General features: G+C 44.3%; 1 protein-coding gene across 2 annotated transcripts; it reads right to left on the bottom strand.

The window, feature by feature from the left end:
• Positions 1-2,423: 2,423 nt before the first annotated feature.
• LOC120748910 (protein spire homolog 1-like) lies at positions 2,424-19,756 on the bottom strand. 2 transcript variants are annotated; one of them, XM_040055877.2, is made up of 16 exons: positions 19,452-19,756; positions 18,586-18,617; positions 17,975-18,139; positions 17,085-17,210; positions 16,733-16,798; positions 13,695-13,856; positions 11,478-11,546; positions 10,913-11,039; positions 10,344-10,468; positions 8,777-8,852; positions 8,080-8,231; positions 6,907-7,032; positions 5,532-5,596; positions 4,670-4,697; positions 4,122-4,264; positions 2,424-2,965 (listed from the first exon to the last, which is right to left on the bottom strand). In XM_040055877.2, exons 1-16 carry the CDS (start codon positions 19,690-19,692, stop codon positions 2,794-2,796), a joined length of 1,875 nt encoding a protein of 624 aa, XP_039911811.1. In that variant the 5' UTR covers positions 19,693-19,756; the 3' UTR covers positions 2,424-2,793. The 2 variants fall into 2 exon arrangements, with proteins under 2 accessions (XP_039911811.1, XP_058275358.1); XM_058419375.1 differs by lacking the exons at positions 2,424-2,965; positions 4,670-4,697 and having other exon boundaries at positions 4,128-4,264.
• Between the last annotated feature and the right edge of the window lie 156 nt (positions 19,757-19,912).

The following is a 19,912-nucleotide window of genomic DNA, read 5'->3' as shown; positions in this document are numbered from 1 at the left end:
GAAGAATTGCTACTTAACCCATCACTCCCTCCTCTGTACTCTGGGAGTTCATATTGTTGCTCATGTGTACGACCTTCCACTTCTCCTTATTCAACTGCCTCCTATTTCTTCCAGACCATTTCCCCAATTTGCCCACACAGTTTTAAACTCTAATCCTGCCCAACACTACATCTACGGTTTTATTTCATGTGTAAAAGGAAAAGTCCTTATGTTTATCCTTTATCACAAAACATAACAAAACAAATTAAGCCAAACTGAATCAGATGTAGAGGGAAACCCCTCTCAAAGCCAGCTTTAACTGGGACAAGAAGGTGCTGGCAGCGGTGCCCTGGGTGAGGTTATTCAAGCAGGTTTGTACTGAGTGACCTCAGCCACTCCTCATAGGGCTTCCTCTCCAGATGCTTCACCATCCTCCTTTGGAAGTGTCCAAGGCCAGGCTGGATAGGGCTTGGAGCAGCCTGATCTAGTGGAAGGTGTCCCTGTCCATGGCAGAGGGTTGGAATGGGATGTTTAAAAAGTCCCTTCCAACCCAAGCCATTCTGCTCTCCGAGCGGAGCGTGTTTCCCCAGCTGGTTTCAAACAGCAAACACCAAACTACTCTGACAGCCACCGATGTTACTGCACTCAGGCTTCTCCTGCCTCTCGCCTCCACCTAAACCCTCCTTTGCGTGTTGGTGTCTCTGTCCCAGCTGTCTTTGGCCCACACGCCCTCACCCTCAGCCGTCACCCAGGCCCTGGGTACCAGCGGGCCTTCCCCAGCTTGGGGAAGTGCCACGGGAAGGACAAAATTAAGCAAAAATAAATGAGGACGGTAAAATCTGTGTTGTTTTTGAGGTAAATCTCTTGTTATTTTTGAGATAAACCTTTTGTTATTTTTGAGATAGCCCCGTTTCGGCGGCCCGGCTGTGGGCGGCGCGGCCCGCGGCTGCCCCCTGGCGGACAGGGGGTGTCCCGGCTCAGCCGGGATGAAGGCGATGGCGCTCGGGCACGGGGGACAGAGGTGCCACTGCCACTGTCCCGTGGCCACTGCAGCCACTGTCGCCGAGAGGAATGACAGGAACAGGAGTTATCCCATCAGCATGCCAGACCAGAGATAGACAGGGAAGGTCAGGCTGTCTCTTAGCACTGCCCCCCGCCCCCAACTTTGTGTGTCTGCTCTGCAGGTGAGGGCGTTCCATCACCCCATCATGGTCACAAGGTAGGGAAAGCTAAAGGCAGTGAAACAAGCCCATGTGACCCCACAACAGATGTGCAGGAGACGGAACCAAGAACTACCCTTGTTCCATAGGTGAGCTCAAGTCTACCTCAATGCCATATGGACACCTCTCCCTGCTGCTGCACCCAGGCTCTGAGCAGCATTTTGGCCTCACACATTACTCAAAGCAGGCTGATCTCAGCTCACTCCTGGCTCTCTGTAAACAACCTCACTCAGCAAGCGTCCCAGAGCTCCTCATGCCCTCTGCTCCACACTGTGCCCATCCTGCCAGCAAGCGCACCTGTGGCTTGGCTGCCATTCCCTGCAGCCTGCAAGGAGCCCACCTGCCTGATAAGGATGTGCCTCGCAGCAGCACCAGCGATTGGCACACATAGGAGGGGACTTGGGCAGGCAGGCTGCACCCCTCCTAATTGACTGAAGGACAAGGAGCACTTGAACTTGCTCCAAAAGGAAGCTCAAGCTCCAGCTTCCCCACAATCATTTACTTGCAGAGCTTGCCCAAACCTGCAAGTAGGCATCAGCTTGCAGACAGGCAGCTGGGAGGAAGCAGAGTCAGGCCAGTGCAAGTCAGCTGGAGGTATTGACCCTTCTGGCAGTTTGGATACAGACCTTGGGCTCAGCTTAAACATGTCTTTCTTCCCTTCTCCTCTATCTAGAACTGGCCCTTCCCAGCATTATTTTCTTCAGCGTGACTCACTCATTCCACTTACAAGTTTATGCAATGCTGTCTATCCAGGCCCTGCAAAACTCACCAAAGCAAACTCCATCAGGCCCTACATCCCTTCCATATGGGCAGTTCCTGGGGACAAATAAAGATACTATCCAATATCTCACTTTTTGTTTTAAACACACACACAAAAATCTATGGAATATCGCAACAGTCCAATTTATTCTGGGGCAAAGGCTTAATGAGCAAGAATCTCTCAAGAACAACTCTCTGCCCCTCAGGTGATGACAGCGTTGAGAGGTACTTCTGTGAGACACACAGAAAGCTCTGGTGCCAAAGGATGATAATGCACGGAAAAAAATCAAAACAAGCTTCCTAAATCAAATCTGCTTCCTAATGCAAGCAGACAGAGTGTATCACTGCCATTTTACATGCAGCAAATCCATGAGCTTTAAGTGCTAGGAGTAGTCAGGAAGGAGTGTTTGCAAAATGCAGAGTAATGTGATCACATAACTGAGAGCTCCACTTTCCCAACCTCTCATGGAGGGTTTTGGTTAAAAGCTTCCCTGTGCTCAGTACATTGGATGAAGTCTGCTCAGCAATGAATGCAAAAAGTGCCATGGAACAACAACAGCTGCAGGTGCAAAGAAAGAAATGCTAGAGGCGTGATAGTGCTTCAACTTTTATTTTCCCTAAGACACATAAAAAGAATTAAAACAGTTCTAAAACCCACAAAGCTTTAGAATACTTCACAATACAGAAATGCTAACTGTGCTTCCTGCTCAGACTAACCAGCAGGGAGGTCTTTCATTCAGGCTTTTATGTCAGTAGGTGCATGAAGCTGTTTCATTTATTTCAGGTACATAACAAGTGACAGGAGAAATACATGGTAGAATCATTCCAGTTTGGTTCAAGCCCAGGAGATTCTCCTGAGAGGGATGCTGTACTGTTGACTGGAAGCCACATTCAACAGGTATTGCTCACACCATGTACAGATGTCTGCAGTCAGCCAGTCTGCCATGGTCCCTGTGTAACAGCACAGGGGCTGGGCTAGGCCACGGGGCTCCAAAACAACGGGTACACTGGAAGGGCAGAGAGAAAGACAAAAGCAGGAAAGCTGACCCAGGTTTCTGTTAGAGGGCATGGTGCTCTTCCATCCTTCTCCCAGGCTGCTAAGTGATTTAGCCAAATGCATAGGTTCAAAAGAGCCATCAGCACCACTTAGGAAGGCTAAAAAAAGCACCAGAATAGCTTCATTTACTGACACCTTCTCCTGTTGACAGTATATCATCAGCAGGCTAATGGATATCTGTCTGGTCCAAGGTCATGGCTGCATCCTCATGCAGTAGGATTTTTTTTTTTTTTTAACCATCCTGCAGTATGACAGTAATGCAGTCTCTCAGGCCTCTTCTGCAGCACTTGCATTACAACACAGACCAAACCATTGCCTGCCCCACGTAGTTAACTTCAGTAATGAACACTACTCTTGATTTTAAGCAACCAAAGTACCAGCTTTAGAACCAGAAACTATCGTGTCTTTATTCTAGCTACATTAAAGAATGGTTTCACAGGAAGAAAAAGAGGGTACAAGTTTGACCAGCAGAAAATTTAACTGCTTCGGAAAGAAGAGAACATAAAGAAAAGATAATGTATGTTATCAGTCCTGTATACTGCACTTATATGCACATTGTCTGTCTTTTTCACCCAGAATTGTCAAAAGCTCTTTTTGAAATAATTAATTTCCAGGGGACACAAAGGAAAGGGTCTGTATGTGCATGGAGGGACTGAGAAATCATTTGCGGCATCACTGTTCAGTCAGTTATACCTGAGCCACAATTAGGATATTTCATGTCTAGGTAGAAAGGAGCTACTCCTGGGCTGTAGTGACAGACCTCCAGCTGTGGGGGATAGTGTGTGATGGGGTCTGGAAATTCTCCTACTATGGAGCTATTGCAAGGAACCTTCTATGTCTAATATGGACACTTCTAAATCCATGTCACAAACCTGACAGTTGAAATGCATTTCAGACTACTTACACTTCCTCCCTTTGGGTCATCTAAAATCCACAATATTTCCAGAGAACTGTGGACTAGTTAGACCAGTGGCTAAACCCAGTCATTCAACAGGAATATTCAGCTGGCCAGCCCAATATTACGTACATCTGCATGTCTGTAGCTTTGCATAAGTAACTGATGACATCTTTCAAGGTGAAAATAGAACAACCCTGTCCCGGCTTACCCAAAATACTGCCAGTGCTCTATTTCATGTAGCAACTCGGAGCTCTTCTGCTCTTGAGTAGCTGGGTCCTCCTCTCTGGAGAGTCTCAAAAATTTTAGGAATTGAAGTGGGAGATGTACACATGTTCTGAAGGGCACAGACATCTAGAATCACAACACAAGTCACCTGAGTTCTCAGGGAAACACATCCTCCTTCTTAGCAGGACAATTTGCATGCCATGCAATTGATTTATTGGTGCACTTAAAAGGTAGACATTAATGCAGTGAACTTTCTGACCCTTGTATAAATAGAGCCCAGTGTAATCCCAACCACTTTACACAGCATGAAAGAAAGAAGGACCAGAGTTGTTTTAGCTGAGTACGACAAGAGATGTCTGTGTCACCCTGGCTGCTTTTACACCTCATACTATTCCCTCTTCTACTTTCTTAGAAATGAGCTAGAGGGTAGATTTGAGGTATCAGTGGGATGAAGGAAAGCTTCTTATGACTAGGTGAGGAGAAGGGAAAGCAGAAAATGTAAAAATCCCATATGCTGTTGTAAAGACTTGCCATAACGCAGCAGTCACAGCAGACAACCCTGAAAGAAAAAAAGTCTCCAGCATTATCATTTGAGTAAAGCTCAGCAGATACCAATACTGCAGCTACAGAGGACATTCCCAAGTAAGTCTGAATTCACGACTGTGGTGGAATCACTTGATGGCAAAGTGAGCAAGCTGAGAACTCCACTACTCAGTTTGCCAGCCTTCCTATTTCTGGTAGTTTTAATCATGTGAAATGTGTCCATAGCTTCAAGGCTTTATCTGCAAATGCTCATTACACTTCACCCAGCACTACCACCAGACAGTTGCTCAATTTCCAGTGGTTGTTTACTTGCTGCTTATAATCAATTCAGTGCTTCACAACTGCTTCAAATAGATTTAAGTAAGCCTTAATGAGCCTGAAGTTCCCCTCTCACTCTCCCATGGACAAAAAGCCTCTGACAAATAAGTGGATACAAGTAGGCTCCTTTCCCAGTCACAAGGTCTGGAGTTCTCTTTTTCAGTCCTCAACAGAAGATTCTGGTGTAGACCTTCTCCCTGAACCTGTTCAAGCCCTTGGCTGAAGTTAGAGCAAACCTTTAGAGCAAAATGTGGAGGGCGATCTCAGAGAAGCTAATTTAATACTGGCACAGGAAATTTGGTTATTGTTGACTTAATACTATGAGTTAAAACTGAGATGCTACTTCAGAGACCAGATTTTCTACATCCTCCCCAGCTGTAGACACTCCAGCCTGGCTTGTGCAATAAGGCAAAACTGAAGGGCTCAGCAACCTGTTTCTATCCAGTACTACAACCAATGAATACTGAAAATTCTCAGCACTGTTCTTTCACTCTTTTCTCCCTCCTCATTCAGTCCTTTTGTACCAGCTCACCTGCTGCAGAGGTAACAGTTGTAAGGCCACTTAAGAAACATCTGCTTATGGCAGCTGAAACAGATCTGTGGAAAGGAAAGTCATTTGTGAATGCAAAAAGGAAACATCTTTGTACCAACAGCATCCACTGCCTGCCAAAGAGCAAGCACGTAAACAAACCTTCCAAAGGCTTTAGATTCATATACAATAACAGAGATCCAATAAAGGGTAGCAAAGGCACAGGAATTAGAAGCTAAAAAGGCAAAAAAAAAATCTTACTTGTAGGCCAGTGTTTTTATAATGCAGAGGTTTGGGGCAGCTGCCAGACAACAGGAGTTTAAAAAAGGCTCTTGAGCAAACAATAGCTGTATTGTGCAAGAGTGTAACAGTAGCTAGTTAAGAGAGAGGGAAGAAGAGAGACATTCTTTGAGGTAGACTGCAGCAATCCCAAAGAGATTAAATCAGGGCAAATTTGAATTCAATCCTGAAGCAAAAAATGAGTCATAAGGAAGCTGATGAGTCGCTTGAACTTTATAAAAAAGAGCACATTCATACACAGCTGGCAGTCAGAAGTGATATTATCTTGAGAAGTACTTGAGAAAGCTAAAAAAACAGCAGTGGGTAAGAAAGCCATTTTGGAACAGTCAAAGAGCAGGCAAGTTAAAGCAGGGTCAGTAAGGTGAGAAGAAAACAAGGATTCAGTCTCAGGAGCATCAGATGGCTTGTGGAAGTAGCATGGCTCTGCTAGTAGAACCTTTGACTCTGTTCATACTGCTAAATAAATGAGGGCAAAAAAATGACCCAAAAGCCAAGAAGCACAGACTTCCTCACATCTGTGCTGCAAAGGGCCTGTACTCAGGACATCTGCTCTGGAGGGGTGGTTGCCACACCCCCTCTAAAGGAAGCGGGAATATTCGGGAATAAGCGAGAAATTGACAAATATGAACCAACAGCCCACAGCTGTAGAGCCCCTTCCCTGTCCCCCTCATCTCCCACTTGGCAAAATGGTTTGAGTCAGCACAACTCAGGTGTGGGAGCCTGAGTCAAGCACCTCTGTTTCACTGTTTAGCAGTACCAAATCCCAACTATTTCCTTTGGGATTTCAGAGCTGACCAGTGGTCGCGGCAGTCAGCTCTTCTTGCATGGAAATCAGCCAAGAAGCAACAAGCAAGGGCTGGGCTACTTTCTAGGCAATTTACACAGCTTACAACAGAGTAGAAGCAATCACTGCACAAATACTAAAAATTTTTTCCAGCCTAGGGCCAAACTCAGATCAGCTGTTATGAACAGGATAAGCTGAGGCAGAGGGTGCCTCTGAAGTTCAGCACTGAGGGCCATGAACCAGCCAACTTTTGAAAAGGCAAGGGCAGCACAAAGTGAAGGAGGAGAAACATACCTTTGCTCTTGGGAAGACACCATCACTACCTCCTTGGAAGAGGCCTTGCCCTTCCAGCACCACCATTGCATATCTGGTTCCAATCAGCTCAGCAATGGTTGGCCACTTGGTAGGAGAGGAACAGTCCTATTGAAAAATGGAAGTTAAACATCAGATAAAGTTGAAGAAAGCAGCTATATGGGGAAGTCATCTCAAAACTGGGTCCCAAAGGATCAGGAGCATTTTTCTCCCAAAACCCTGTTTTGCTTGTGATAGGGAGTATCAGGTGACTCTTCGACAATGCTAGCAGAGAAACTACTACAGGCAGGTGAGTGGTTGTTACAGTTTTCAAGCAGATTCCTTTGAGATATTTTACCCTTTGGAACAGGCACCACCCTGGCCTCTCCTGGATACAAAATTCCTTTCCACACCACAACACTCTCTTGCCCTTCTCTTTCCCAAGACCTACTGGCCCTCGTGGTCAGCCAGGAAAGACAACTGTGCTTTAATTCCCAACACACCTGCATCCCCCACCACACTGCTGAACAAAGAGCCATCAGAGAGGTCAGTTACAGACTTGCCAAGGTGGGGCAAGGAGGGATGCAGAAGTAAAGAAAGAGATAGGGGAACAACACACACCTTGTCAGGGCAGAACAGGGTGAGGCCATAATTCATGTGCATAGAAGCACATAGACCCCAGTATTTCTCCCACAACCATCATTCAGAGATAACTTCAGTTCTATATACATTATACATTTAAAAGTCTGATGCTGTGCTATCTACATTTTGTTAACTACTTATTGCCCTTTACTGCAGCTTAAAAGATACTTGTGAGCATATCAGAATCTAAAGAGAAGGAAGGGGCAAGAAGAAAGTAGGAGAGTCCCACTCTCAATTACAGTCTCCTTGAGGAAGTCTTGATGGACACTTTCAAGTAATGTCGTGGTATTTTTCTCTTCTTGCATGAGAAACAACTTTATTTCATATCATTCAAAGGGGGAAGCCACCACAAGGACACTACAGTCTTCTGTTAAGATGTCTCCAAGGAGAGAATAATACACCAGCTTCAGATGGGTATACCATATGTCCCAAGACAAACACCACAGAGCACGCTTACTGCTTTCATCAGGATCAAGGTGCAAGTCATTACCAGATGTATCAGGCCAGGGTTGCTTGCTGACATGTTGGACTTACAAGTTCCTTGCTTTGAAGGCCTCCCTCTAAAGATTTGGACCTTCCTCTGTAAGGAAGCAGCTGCTGTTGGCCAGTGCTCAGGAAACACTTAGGCTTAATGTCTCCTGGTGTGGGTGCACTCAGGGGAGGAGACATGCAATTTGCAGCAAGACCTGGATAGGAAAAGAGAGTTTTAGGGTGCAGAAAATCCACTGTCAGTTTCTAAGCATTCACCCTGAAAGCTGGACACTCAAGAGCACTACAGTGCCTTCTGAAGGTAGCAAGGCTTACATCTCTCCCCCTCCAACCCATCTGCTCAGATCACAAAAAAAGCAGAGGTTACAGTAATTATGCTTGTCAGTAGGCACTGATGAGGCTTCATTAGCACCACTTAGTTTAATAAAATGAAGTGCTGCACTTTCTACTTGAATATTCAAACCAGTCATTTAGCTTTTATTGCAAATTCCAGTCAGGCCTTTGGGAACATGCAATCATTGTTTTGAAGCTGCAGGAGCTACACAAGCTTCAGTCAACTGCAGAGAAATTATTTGCTATGGGCATCTCCCCAGACTCTTTATTTTGTTTCGGAACTTCTGCGAAGTATCTTCAGGTGATTAAAGAAGTGTACACTGAACCCAGCCCAAGGGTTTGGGAGCCCATCAGGCCACTGGCTGTACTTGGTCACCTGGTTTAGACGTGCAGCCAGAAGAGAACTGACCTGTGCTGATGCAGGATACTCCTGATGGCCTGGTAGAGGGAAGGCAGGTGCTGGCAGGCAGCTTGGGAGTGGTTTCCTGGAGACCAGAGGACAGGATGTTCATCATCTGCACGTAAGAGACACTAAGGCCATTCTGTCAGAAGTACTGCTGCCTAACAAAACCCAGGATACCCACAACTCATCAGAAATGCTCAAGGCTCAGCCAGAAGTGGAGCAGAGAGAAAAAACAATGGAGTATATTTAACTTTATATTCCAAGAAGAAATAGAAAGTTTTTAATTCCCCCTGCACTCCACAGCTAGGAAATTCCAGCCAAGTTAGTGAAGTTTCCAGTTCACCTGCTCTCTCTCTTGCCCAAGTCCAATAGTGGATACCAATACTAAAGTTTCATCTGTTCGGGAACCAACTTTGCAAAATCCTCCCCACACAACCCACGGAATGCATTGGAACCATTTTCTTGGCTCCAGCTCACATGTAGTAACACTGGAGAACAGTTCAAGAGAGTGTGACCAACCCAACTCATGAACTCAACTCAAACCCAATGCTTCATCTCAACAGCATGGTTTCTACCTTGCCTAGGAAAGCAAAAAATAAATTTGATTATATTAGTCTCCATATGAAAGTCCTTCTAGTTTAGCAGTAATGCATCAACTACAGGGTTCTCAAATGCTGAACATTTCTACAAGTAGCTCAGACTGGGGCAAATATAGCTAAGATTTTCTGCTTTTATAATTCATATCTGTTTTCCTCAGTTAGGCAAATGTATTTCACACAGAAATATGTACAGAAAACAGATTCCTGTTTGCATGCCAGAGCATCTGTGCTAGACATGATGTGTTAGGGTTTGTTCTGTTCTACAGAATTTTGGAATATGCTCAGACTGAATCCCAGAACCAAGCAGTCAAGCTTTTCATGACAGAGCCAAGAATTAAAGAACCCAAAGACTGTGTGTTGTGGTTTCCTGAAGAACAGTGCTCCCAAAATAACTCCACAGACAGACAAGTGGGAATTTACCCACCAAGTTCCTTCCTCAAAATACATCATTAAGTCTTCCTTCTGTGAGCTCACATACCACATGAAATCAAAATATGTCAATACATCTAGCATCAAATGCCTCACTGTGAGGTAAGAATGGGAATATTCTGGTCCATATTGACTCCCATGCTATTATAACTTCTGCAGAATCTAGTTTTAAGAGACCAGAGCAGACTTCATTTCTGTAGAATCATAGAGTATCCTGAGTTGGGACCCACAAGGATCACCGAAGTTCAACACCTGCCTCTGAGACTCAGCTTCAAGCCATTCCCTTGGATGCTGTCACTGGTGAGAGAGGAGATCAGTACCTACGGGCTCCATTCATGCCACAAACAGAAGTGTTTGAAGATGAAATAAGCTTCTGAAGAGGAAAGGACTTCAGTGAACGCAGTAGTACAATATTTTTTCACTTTTGAGATGTGATTTCCTACACCAGGATTTGTTCCTGCCTTTCCAGGCTATGTATATGCTTGCAGCTCTAATTCCTGAAGCATGCATGCCTCTCCATAGTCCTTCCACCTAGAGCTCCTTACCTGAGCTCCTGCTCCCAGCCGCTGTGTTTTAGTGTTGGCAGTTTTAAACTCAGTACTGTCATCTTGGAGATGTAAGAAATTGTTGCTTGGAGAGCTCAAGGTAGTGTTTAATTCCACAAGCATTTCTGCAGGGGAGAGGGAGAACAAAAAACCCCATACTCACAGACTAAATGAGATAGAGCTGGGACAAGAAAATGACAAATTTGATACCCACACATTGGAATTTGAGATGTACCTAGGCTTTGTCCTGGTAGCTACATAATCTTTTATTCTTAGGTGATGGTCAAAATCCTGTAATCACACTTAGTGTGATTAGACAAATTTGAACATCCATAAAAAAGGGCAAGGTGAAATATCTTTTGAGTCCTAAATAAGCCACAAACAGATTTTTTATAAATAACTTCTTATGCCATACCACCTCTATCACACGAAATTTGTATTCCTCCTCACCCTTTACATTACAAATGTTATTGAAAAGATAAGTGGGCTTTGATTTCCAAGGCCATCTATAATTTTTAGGCAATGCTGACTTCACTTGCTTGCTTGCTAGGTCACTCTATAGCAGGTACCTTTGGGCCTGCTCCTCTTTTCCTGCGCTGCTGCCCGAAGCTTTGGTGTTTGTTTTATTTCTGCCATGAGCTGTTCACACCACCTGGGCTCCTGTGGCACACACTGTTTCAGCTTCACCTTCAGCATCTGCAGGCAAAGCACAGCACCACAAAGAGCCATTGGATAGAGAAGGACAGTGGTGACAGAACAACTGCATCAGGAATGGCACTGTTTTACAAGTGCTGCACATAAGACAGCCTTCAGCACTACGCGCAGTAAAATACTTCAGCGACTCCCAAATTAGAAATCAAGAACTCCAGGAGCTCTTTCAAGACCACAAAATGTTGCAAATTAAAGAAGCAGTGGAGGAAGTAGGAAGATTGTCTTTCTTCTGCAAAGATGTCAACTCCCATTTTTCTAGTACCATGTTTGGCAGGAGGGTCTAATCAAAAGAATGGTTAATATAACCCCCTCCCAAATACAAACCTGTAGCTAAGGTATTTGCTTTATATTCTTTCAAAATGCCCTGCTACCTCCAGAATTACCTTGTTTTGCTATCATCAGAGGCAGCACCAGGTCACCTACCGGCTTTAGGTGAGGCTTGAGAGCAGCTCCTTCAACTTTAGGGGCCCTGTGCTTTTGCTGGATGGTCACCTGAAAGAGCAGAACTGATGCTTAAGAAATCTCTGCTCCTTGTACACTCTGCCATTCAGTGGCACAGTAGATTATACAAGTCAGGATTTGGGAACAGGGGAGATGGGGAAAGCATTAAAGAACAAAACAAACAAAGGAAAAAAAGAAAGCCCCAAACAAAAACCTCAAAACACACAAAAGAAAACAAACACCAAAACCCACCTTAAAAAAAAGAAAATCCAAGCCCCAAACAAACCCAAACCACCCCCACCCCCCCCCACCCCCCCACCAAAACAAAGAGTTGAAAAGTGTAGAATAATGACGTTTCCTTGTATGGGGTTTTGGTAGGGAAAGATTTGCCCCTGGCAAACCAGAGGCAATCAGAAGTACTGCACAGCCCTTAGAGGCTCGCACAAGAAGCACAAAGCCTGCTAGCCCCAAAAGCTCACGAATTGCTCTGAGAAGCAGCTAGAAAACGCTGTACTCAGATATTAATGTCAGGAGTGATCCCAACAAGCACCATGGCCACATCATATTCATCAGTAAAAGCTCGGCTCCTGAGAGGAGAGCAATTGAACGGGTTAACAGGACTGTAACAAGAACTGTCGAAGCTGTATGCCTAAGCCAGAGCCCCAGAGACTGGCTTACAGCCCGACATAAACTAGGAACAATAGCAAGATAGAATTGCAGGGTAGATATTCATGTGAAGCATCAAGGCCTGTGCTTGCTGCATAGGGGAGAACTGACAAAAAAGTCAATTGCACACGCACGTCTTTAGCTGCCTTGTTCACTTTTTCGTATTTTCAGGCTATGCCATTTACTTTCACTTGTGTGTACAACTTAAGGACACGTGGGAGTGCAGGTAGAACAACACTACAGCTCCCCACACTAGCTGTGCTTTCATTCATTTGCAAATTTAGACCACTGTTCGCTAGAGAAGCTTTAAAATAGCCTTGCAGATGGGGAAATCCTAGTTTAAGAGCCTTCACAAAGACCTGAGCAGCAGCACTCCGCTTTCTTTAAGCACTTCTGACTACTACTCTTCAAACATGTTTGTGCTTCTCGTGGACCAAAGAAAACCTTACCCAAAAGCGGGGGGGCGGGGGGAAGAGGAAAAAAAAAAAGAAAATCTAGAGCCAGATCATCCTGCCACCTTGAGTTACAGTTCTGTACTGCACAGTACACTGCAAGGAATACTATTAATTTACATATCCATTAAGATACCATCTCCAAACACATGACATAGCATTACCTGGAGGCTGGAGCCACAGTCAAGCCAAGCAAGAGCTGGGATTTAATAGAGATGCATGGTTTAGCTGAAGCTTTTAAACCTGTTACACTCTAGCAGCACCAACAAAGAGGAAAAAAAGCTGATGTCTGGTGCAGTATGCAAAGTTTTCACTTTTTGTAATACCGCTCTTTATTACAAGAAGAGTTGTGTCTCATCTTCTGCCAAGACATCTTTTGCAAAGCGTGCCAATGCCACAAGGCCTTGTGCCAATGTTTTAGATCTGCTCATCATTCCCAGCTCAAGCTGCAGCACGCAAGGAGCATCACAAGCCTTTAGAGACACTCCAGACATGTTTGTATATGGTCATCTTCACCAACCAAGCCCTGTAAGGGGCTCAACATTTTTTACCCCGACTAAACTCCTGCAGTAGCTGAGTGCCCTGCCCAGAGGCCTCTGCCTGAGGCCGAGCAGAGAACTGTCTGAAAAGTGCTTTTGCACTTGCATACACACCACAGCATCTGGGAAGGGAAAGCAGCAAGTAAAAGATGCCAGGCATAGCTCAGCTCAAGGAGCCTGGAAGAACACAAGTGTCCAAGTTGGAAAGCACAAGGAAGGGTGTGTTCCATGAAACTGTTGTGTGCAGCGCAGAATAACTGCAGCAGGGAAGCGAGTGGTTGACCCTGGAGGGAGAAGGGGTTTACTGTGCCTATTCATGAAACTGTGGCTACACCTGACTTAAAAAGTTACAGGAAATTAGGTACTTGGGTGGACAAACAGGGTGATCTAATGTTGAGCTGCAGCTGAGGAGCCCCAGACACTTCTGGACTTCCATGTACCTTTGAAAAAGACACGCCTTTGGAGAAGAGGTCTCAACACATACTGCTCAGAAATGAAGTAGAAACTGTTTCCAAAGCTGTCTGTTGACTCCAGTCACTCACCTTCCGCAGGGTGTACCTCTTGTGCTGAATGTCATCCAGAAGCATCTCGTAGGGAGAGCGAGTACGTTCTTTGAGAGGCACACGGCGCCGTGGTCGCTCAGCGGCCTTGCGCAGCCTCACACCAGTCTGCAGCTCACAGATGACATCGGGCCACGGGGACACCTTGGAGAAACCAGCAAGGGCCAAGGCAGTAGCTGGCTAGAACTCACAGAGTAGCATCCCCCCCCTTCCATGTAACAGGGCACACTTAGCAGCTGAAGTCATTCAGAAACACAGAATTGTGTCCTTAACATGCCTTTCTACTCACTTCCAGATCAGGGTGCAGGACCAAAGCAGAGAATTGCTTTTCTTTCCAGAAATTAATTTACAACAAGGAAACTTGTAGCTAGCTCACCAGGCTTATTCCCAAAATTTATCATTAACTTTATGGATGTACTTCAGCAAAACACAGCTTTTGCTGCCAGGTAAATGAATAGACCCGTTTTCTTTCTGCAAGTGCTCCAGGTGCCAGAGTGTTTGCATATTACTGGATCCTAGGAAACACTGTGAATGAAATTCCAAATCTTACCATTAAAATCCTCTAAATTTTCACAAAACCAAGGGTTGAAGTGTCCAGAAACACAAGAGGAAGACAAGTAGACAAAGGATCTCATACTTAACAGCAGCATAGGTTAGCAGCCTCAGAGTAGAGACAAGCTAAAAACCCTGACATCTGTTCATCCTGTTTCTGTACTAGTATCTGAGGATGTTCAGGCATGCAGTATAACCCAACGAAAGTTAAAGACAGGAAAAAAAGTCATCAACTCAATAGCATGTTTAGACAACATTGTAATGGAAGTGCTAAATCAACAGCTTATCTAGATCCCAGTGGCAAATTGAGTAAGAATAAGTCATTGTATTATAAACAGTGAAAGGGAAGCAAAACATTTTAGAAAACTGCCTCAGAACAGAGTATCTGACTTAGGCTTCTCTCTCTTTTCTACTTACAGCATGAAGCATCTTCTATTTATCCCTTCAGATATCTTGGTATAATACCAGAAGAGTCTTATGCAAGCTCTGACTGATGGCTGCCTTCAAGAAGACAGATATTTTTGTTGGATTGTTTTAGCCTGGATTTGGTAGTCATACCTCAACTCCAGAAAACTAGAACTCTGAAAGAATGACCAAACAGTTGCCATACCTCCTAGGCTACATTTAATACGGTGTGGGAGAACACACAAAAGTCTCTGGGCCAGCTCATCAGTATGAGACTTTTAAAACAGCTTATCCCAAGATATTTACACTTTAGAGCTGTATTTCACATGGTGACTGAACTTGACTGAGACATGACTTGAAGAGAGACTTCTGTACTGTAACATTGCCACATTAGTTTGGGGACAAGAATTGCCTTCAGCTGACCATTTCAGAACAACTTACACACCCAAAACATTTTTCAGATGATGGTGACATCATTATCACTCATGCTTTTATTTCCCTACTGATTGGATCACTGCAATTATTCTATTTTTGCCATCCCATGTATTGTCAAAAGCCACCTAAATTTTCCACAACCTATGCAGTACAACACAAAACATTACAACACTCTAAACCCATTGCTTTGAGTTCAACAGGTGAGCACTAAGACAGCTGTGCTTCTAACAGGTCTCACTGCTTAGATTTCAAGGTGAACATCAACTTGGGACACATACAGATAGGCTCTGCTGAAACTGTACAACACTGCATGCTGTGGTTTGCATTTCAGAAATCTGTTTTGTCTCAGTCAAACACGAAAAAGTGTGGTCCATAAGAGCACATTATCTGCTGAGCACTGCTCAAGACATCAGCTCCAACCTGTGGGATGCCAGACAAACTGGCATCCTGGTTATTTTAAACTCAAGAGATTGTCAGAACAATGCAATCAACTGGTGCTTAGGGACTTGGAAACTAGAGGCAGAGGATTCGCAACAGACATCCAGCTTTTGGAACCCATGCCTCCTGAAGGAGCAGAGGCCAAATGCACTGGCCTTCAGGCCACACAGCAAAGGCCATGTATTTATTCATGTATTCCCTGCAGGAAAGAGCTATAGCAGTTGATGAGTTTGTGGTTTGAGATAGCTTGCCAGTTTATTTTAATAGATCACAAAATTGAGAATATGCCTGAACACACATTTCACAAACATTTTCATACGAATAGTTTGGGCAGGCTTCAAAGCAAGTGCTATTTAGACAAAGGGAGCAAGTCCACAAGTCTCTCGGGGCTTGCTGTTTGTCTCCACAGACTCCAGACTACAGAGCATTTGTTTATGCTGGGCAGAGCTCCAGCCTGAAGAGCTATTTGTTTCTGATTGAGCCCTGACTGTGTAGGGGCTTGAAAAAAAGCACAGCAAGTTGCTTTTCCTGCCCAAAACACACAGTCCAACATCTATGGAAGCATAAGAAGGCAAATGGAGGCACAAGAAGGTAGGAGTGACATCTCCTCACCCTTCTCCACTCCTTTGTGCTGCTGGAGCTGCACTACCACAAAGATTGACAGTGCTACTGGCCTTCAGTCCCTGCCAGTCCTGACCAACAGAGATCCCACATAATAAGAGTGAACTAGTCTACCCCAGGACTACCAACAACAGAAGAGTTTTCTGAGAGCTTTCAGTCCAGTTATGAGAAAGGAACAGATTGCTTTTGGCAGGTGTCAGTTCCTGCCCAGAGCTGGAATTTGGGGCTCATTTGTGGGAAGAAACAGCCTGTGTAACTACTTCTGGGCATTTACTCCAAAGACTCCCTGCAACTTCATTTTTAGAAGTGGTTTCAGCTGGACCACAAAGACAATCTTTGGGTAAAAGAAAAGTCCACGTGAGGTTGACATATGAAATAGTTTAACTTGAAATTCACTCCCCAGCTTGTTTTGCAAACAAGTCTTTAACTACTCAGGCTCCTGAACAACCTAAGTAATTTAATTTGTGTTCAAGCTCTATTTTTCATAGAGGAATCGATGGAAAGCCTCAGAGAGCAACGCTGACCAAAAAAACCCAGCCCCCCCATAAAGAAAAAAATAAATCTCTTACACCTTGGGTTTTCTTCTTTTGAATGGGATTTTCCACCCAATCTTCCATATCCATTTTTCTCAGTCTCTGAGAAAAGCAAGCACATGAGGTAATCACTTTACACTCCTCAGTGATTTCCTATCTATCCAGCATAAATTACTAATGTTTATCTGAAAAGCCCAGAAGCCCCAAACACCTAAACTTTCAAATGTTACAATAAATAAAAATGGTCCAGAGACAGCAGCCATTCACATTGTGAAAACAGAACTTCATGCAGGTGCTCCATTTCTAGTGCAATGAGAAGGTTACTTTAGAACTTGGTGAGTGTGTCAAGGTAGAGGGAACAGCAGCTAATGGGCAACCCTGAATGTACCTCTTTGGAGGTCTGGATGATGGTCACAAGCTTCTGAAGTTCCATATATTCAGTAAACAGACTCCTAGAGGTCATCTCATAATGGCTGGTAGCCTCAGAAGGCCTGGACAAGTGCTCTTCACAGGCCTGAAAGAAGTGCAGCTATTTAAAAAAAATCTTGAAATTAAAAACAAAACCAAAAAACAACAAACCATGGTAGGAGGGAATAAAGCAAGATTCTGTTTCCTCAACACATGGTTTAAAATAATCTTCACTACCCCTTTATATTTTTTTCCTATTGCAGATATACAGGAATAAAGAAAGTAGATGATCAATCTTTAATGTACAATAATGGAAGTAGCTGTGTAATTTGTATTTCTTGTTTTCCATAAGGTGTGCTTTGAAACAAGCATCTGAAAGGGGAAGCCTCCAGTTCAAAGAACAACTCACAGCAGATGGAGTCACTTGCCCTGTTCTTTTTCCCTATCCTGATCAGATAGAGGGATGGGAAGTTTCTCATACCTTTAAATTATGACTGAGAGAAAAATATCTGTTTAAGTTGAGACATTCAAGTCCCAGCCTTTGCAGAAGCCAAATACCATGGAAAGGGAGTTTTTTCAATATCCATAATGTTCTAGGTATTGAATTTGGACACTGTGTACAGAAGGACTTTGTAGATACAGCTGTGAGAGAGCCATATTCAGTCTTCCTTCTTAATTCTTTTCCATGGGCACTTACAAGCATCTTAAATGGTTTTGCCTTTTCCTTCTGATGGGAAAGCCAATGGTTTCTCTCTGACCTCCAGCAGCCCACCCAGCATTTTCCCAGAAATGGTCTTGCCTCTTGGTCAACAGCTCTGCTCCATCAACTCCTCTAAAGCTGCTATATCTACTAAGGGGGAAGAAGGAAACCTTGATAATATCCTGCACGGTGACCGGTGGCTTCGTTGCCTCCTCATCCAGTTTCAACATAAGGCACAGCAGTTTCTCCAAAGGGCCGCTCAGCTCTCGCTCCACTTGGCTGTCGATTCCCCAGTCCAGGGCTTCATAGATCACCACTCCCAAGCACTCCAACAGCTGCAGGCAGAGACCAAGGAAGCAATGCAGCACAAAGCGTTGTGGAGAACATTGCAGCTCTTACCTTCCAGCCATGTGTGTGCCCTCCTCTGCTCCTGGGGACTGGGCACACCTCTCAGGATGAGAAATACCCCCCATTTAAACTGGTTTAAAGTTTTTAAATGGCCTTAACTGGCACACCTAAGATATCTGTTTTTAAGACAGGACTGTGGCTTGTGCTACAGCAGTCAGCATCTGTGCACATTGTTTCCCAGTCCCATTGTCTTACTTGAGTTCAGTCCAAGCATTTTGTTTCTTTTTCCAGGTTACAGGGGAGTCACTCTCACAGGTCACAGCAAATTGAAGCACCTTGATAGTTTCCCAAGACATCTGCATCTCCTGAGCAGGCATTCTACTACAACAGGATTGTATCTGCACACACAATCAAGGTAAAGACACAGGCTTACCTTGTCCTCTGACTGCTGAATGCTGCCAACAACTGAAAGGGAAAAACAAGGGTCAGGGGAGAAAGACAGCTGTACAGGCAGTGATAAACAGCTTTTAGAACCCTTTTCAAGAGAGGGGAACAGGAAGCATTTTTTTAAATAAGATAACTAAGTCCTCTGACTAAATTCAGTCCCACCTGGGGAAAGTAGGCCTGTATTTGGGGAATCCTAGAAAACAACACAGGATACTCATATTACTGTGAGTATTAGCCCAAAGTAACAGCTGCTGCATTTTGTTGTTTGCTAATTGATATCCAGCCTTCAGGGGAGGCACAAGATCTTCATCTTTATTCTTTACCACCCACTCTAGCCCCTGAAGAGTTAGCCTAGCACTGACCTCTGCTCCAGCCCGACCCAGCCCTACAAAATACAGAGTTATTACCACTTACTGACTACACAATGACCAAAAAAAAAAAAGGGAAAGTACCAATCATAAATCTGCTGTGAGAGTTACCATAACAAAGGAACCATACACTGGAAGATGAACAGAGCAGTACATATAACAAAGCCTCAGACTATTTATTTCAAATAACATAAGTGGTAGAAGGCTTTCATCACAGCTATTCCCTAGAACCAAATGACTCTATAGAGCACTGCTAGAGAAATTAGTAGGCCATACTTCTGTATTACCACTCATCTACAGTCCTCTGAAATGAAGTAGAGGCAGCAAAATAGTTTCATGACAAAATACACAGAAAAGAGAGGGGAAAAGAAAAACAAAACAAAACAAACAAACAAACAAAAAAAGCAGAGGAATAGAAGTTTCCCCTATTTTGTTCTCATTTCAGCCTGTTATGGGAACAACCCTTGGCATCTTATGCTCTTACCAGACTTATGGTAGACCTTGAAGGAAGCAGTACCATCAGCATGGATAAAGATGCTCCCAGCACCTTTTATGAACACAAAATGGGGTGCTGGGCACAGCCCCTGGGCCAACTGCTCTATTTTTCTGCAACACTGAAAGCAGATAGCCCAGGCTTGCTCCTCACTTATAGGATGTTCAAAACACCTCAGAAGGTCAGCTAGAGAGACCTTTGTGATCCTCTGCTCACACCCTGGAGGCTCCATTTTTCCTTTCACCTCTACTCTTAGCCTAGGGAGCTTAAAACTCCCCTTTCCAGCCCGGGCAAGTGCTCACAGCAGCTTTTTATCAGTTCTGACTCTTGGTTTGCTCTTATCTCTCTTCCCTACAGGTGCAACTCTCTTCCCTACAGGTGCAATTAATGCCAATTTTTGCTCTGTCTTTTTTAAAGGGATATGACTTGATCTGTATTTGTACAAAATTTCT

Source organism: Hirundo rustica, chromosome 2 (genome assembly GCF_015227805.2).
Source record: "Hirundo rustica isolate bHirRus1 chromosome 2, bHirRus1.pri.v3, whole genome shotgun sequence".
NCBI lineage: Eukaryota > Metazoa > Chordata > Aves > Passeriformes > Hirundinidae > Hirundo > Hirundo rustica.
Note: the sequence above shows the minus strand (reverse complement) of the source record. Positions and strands in the feature narration are given on the sequence as shown.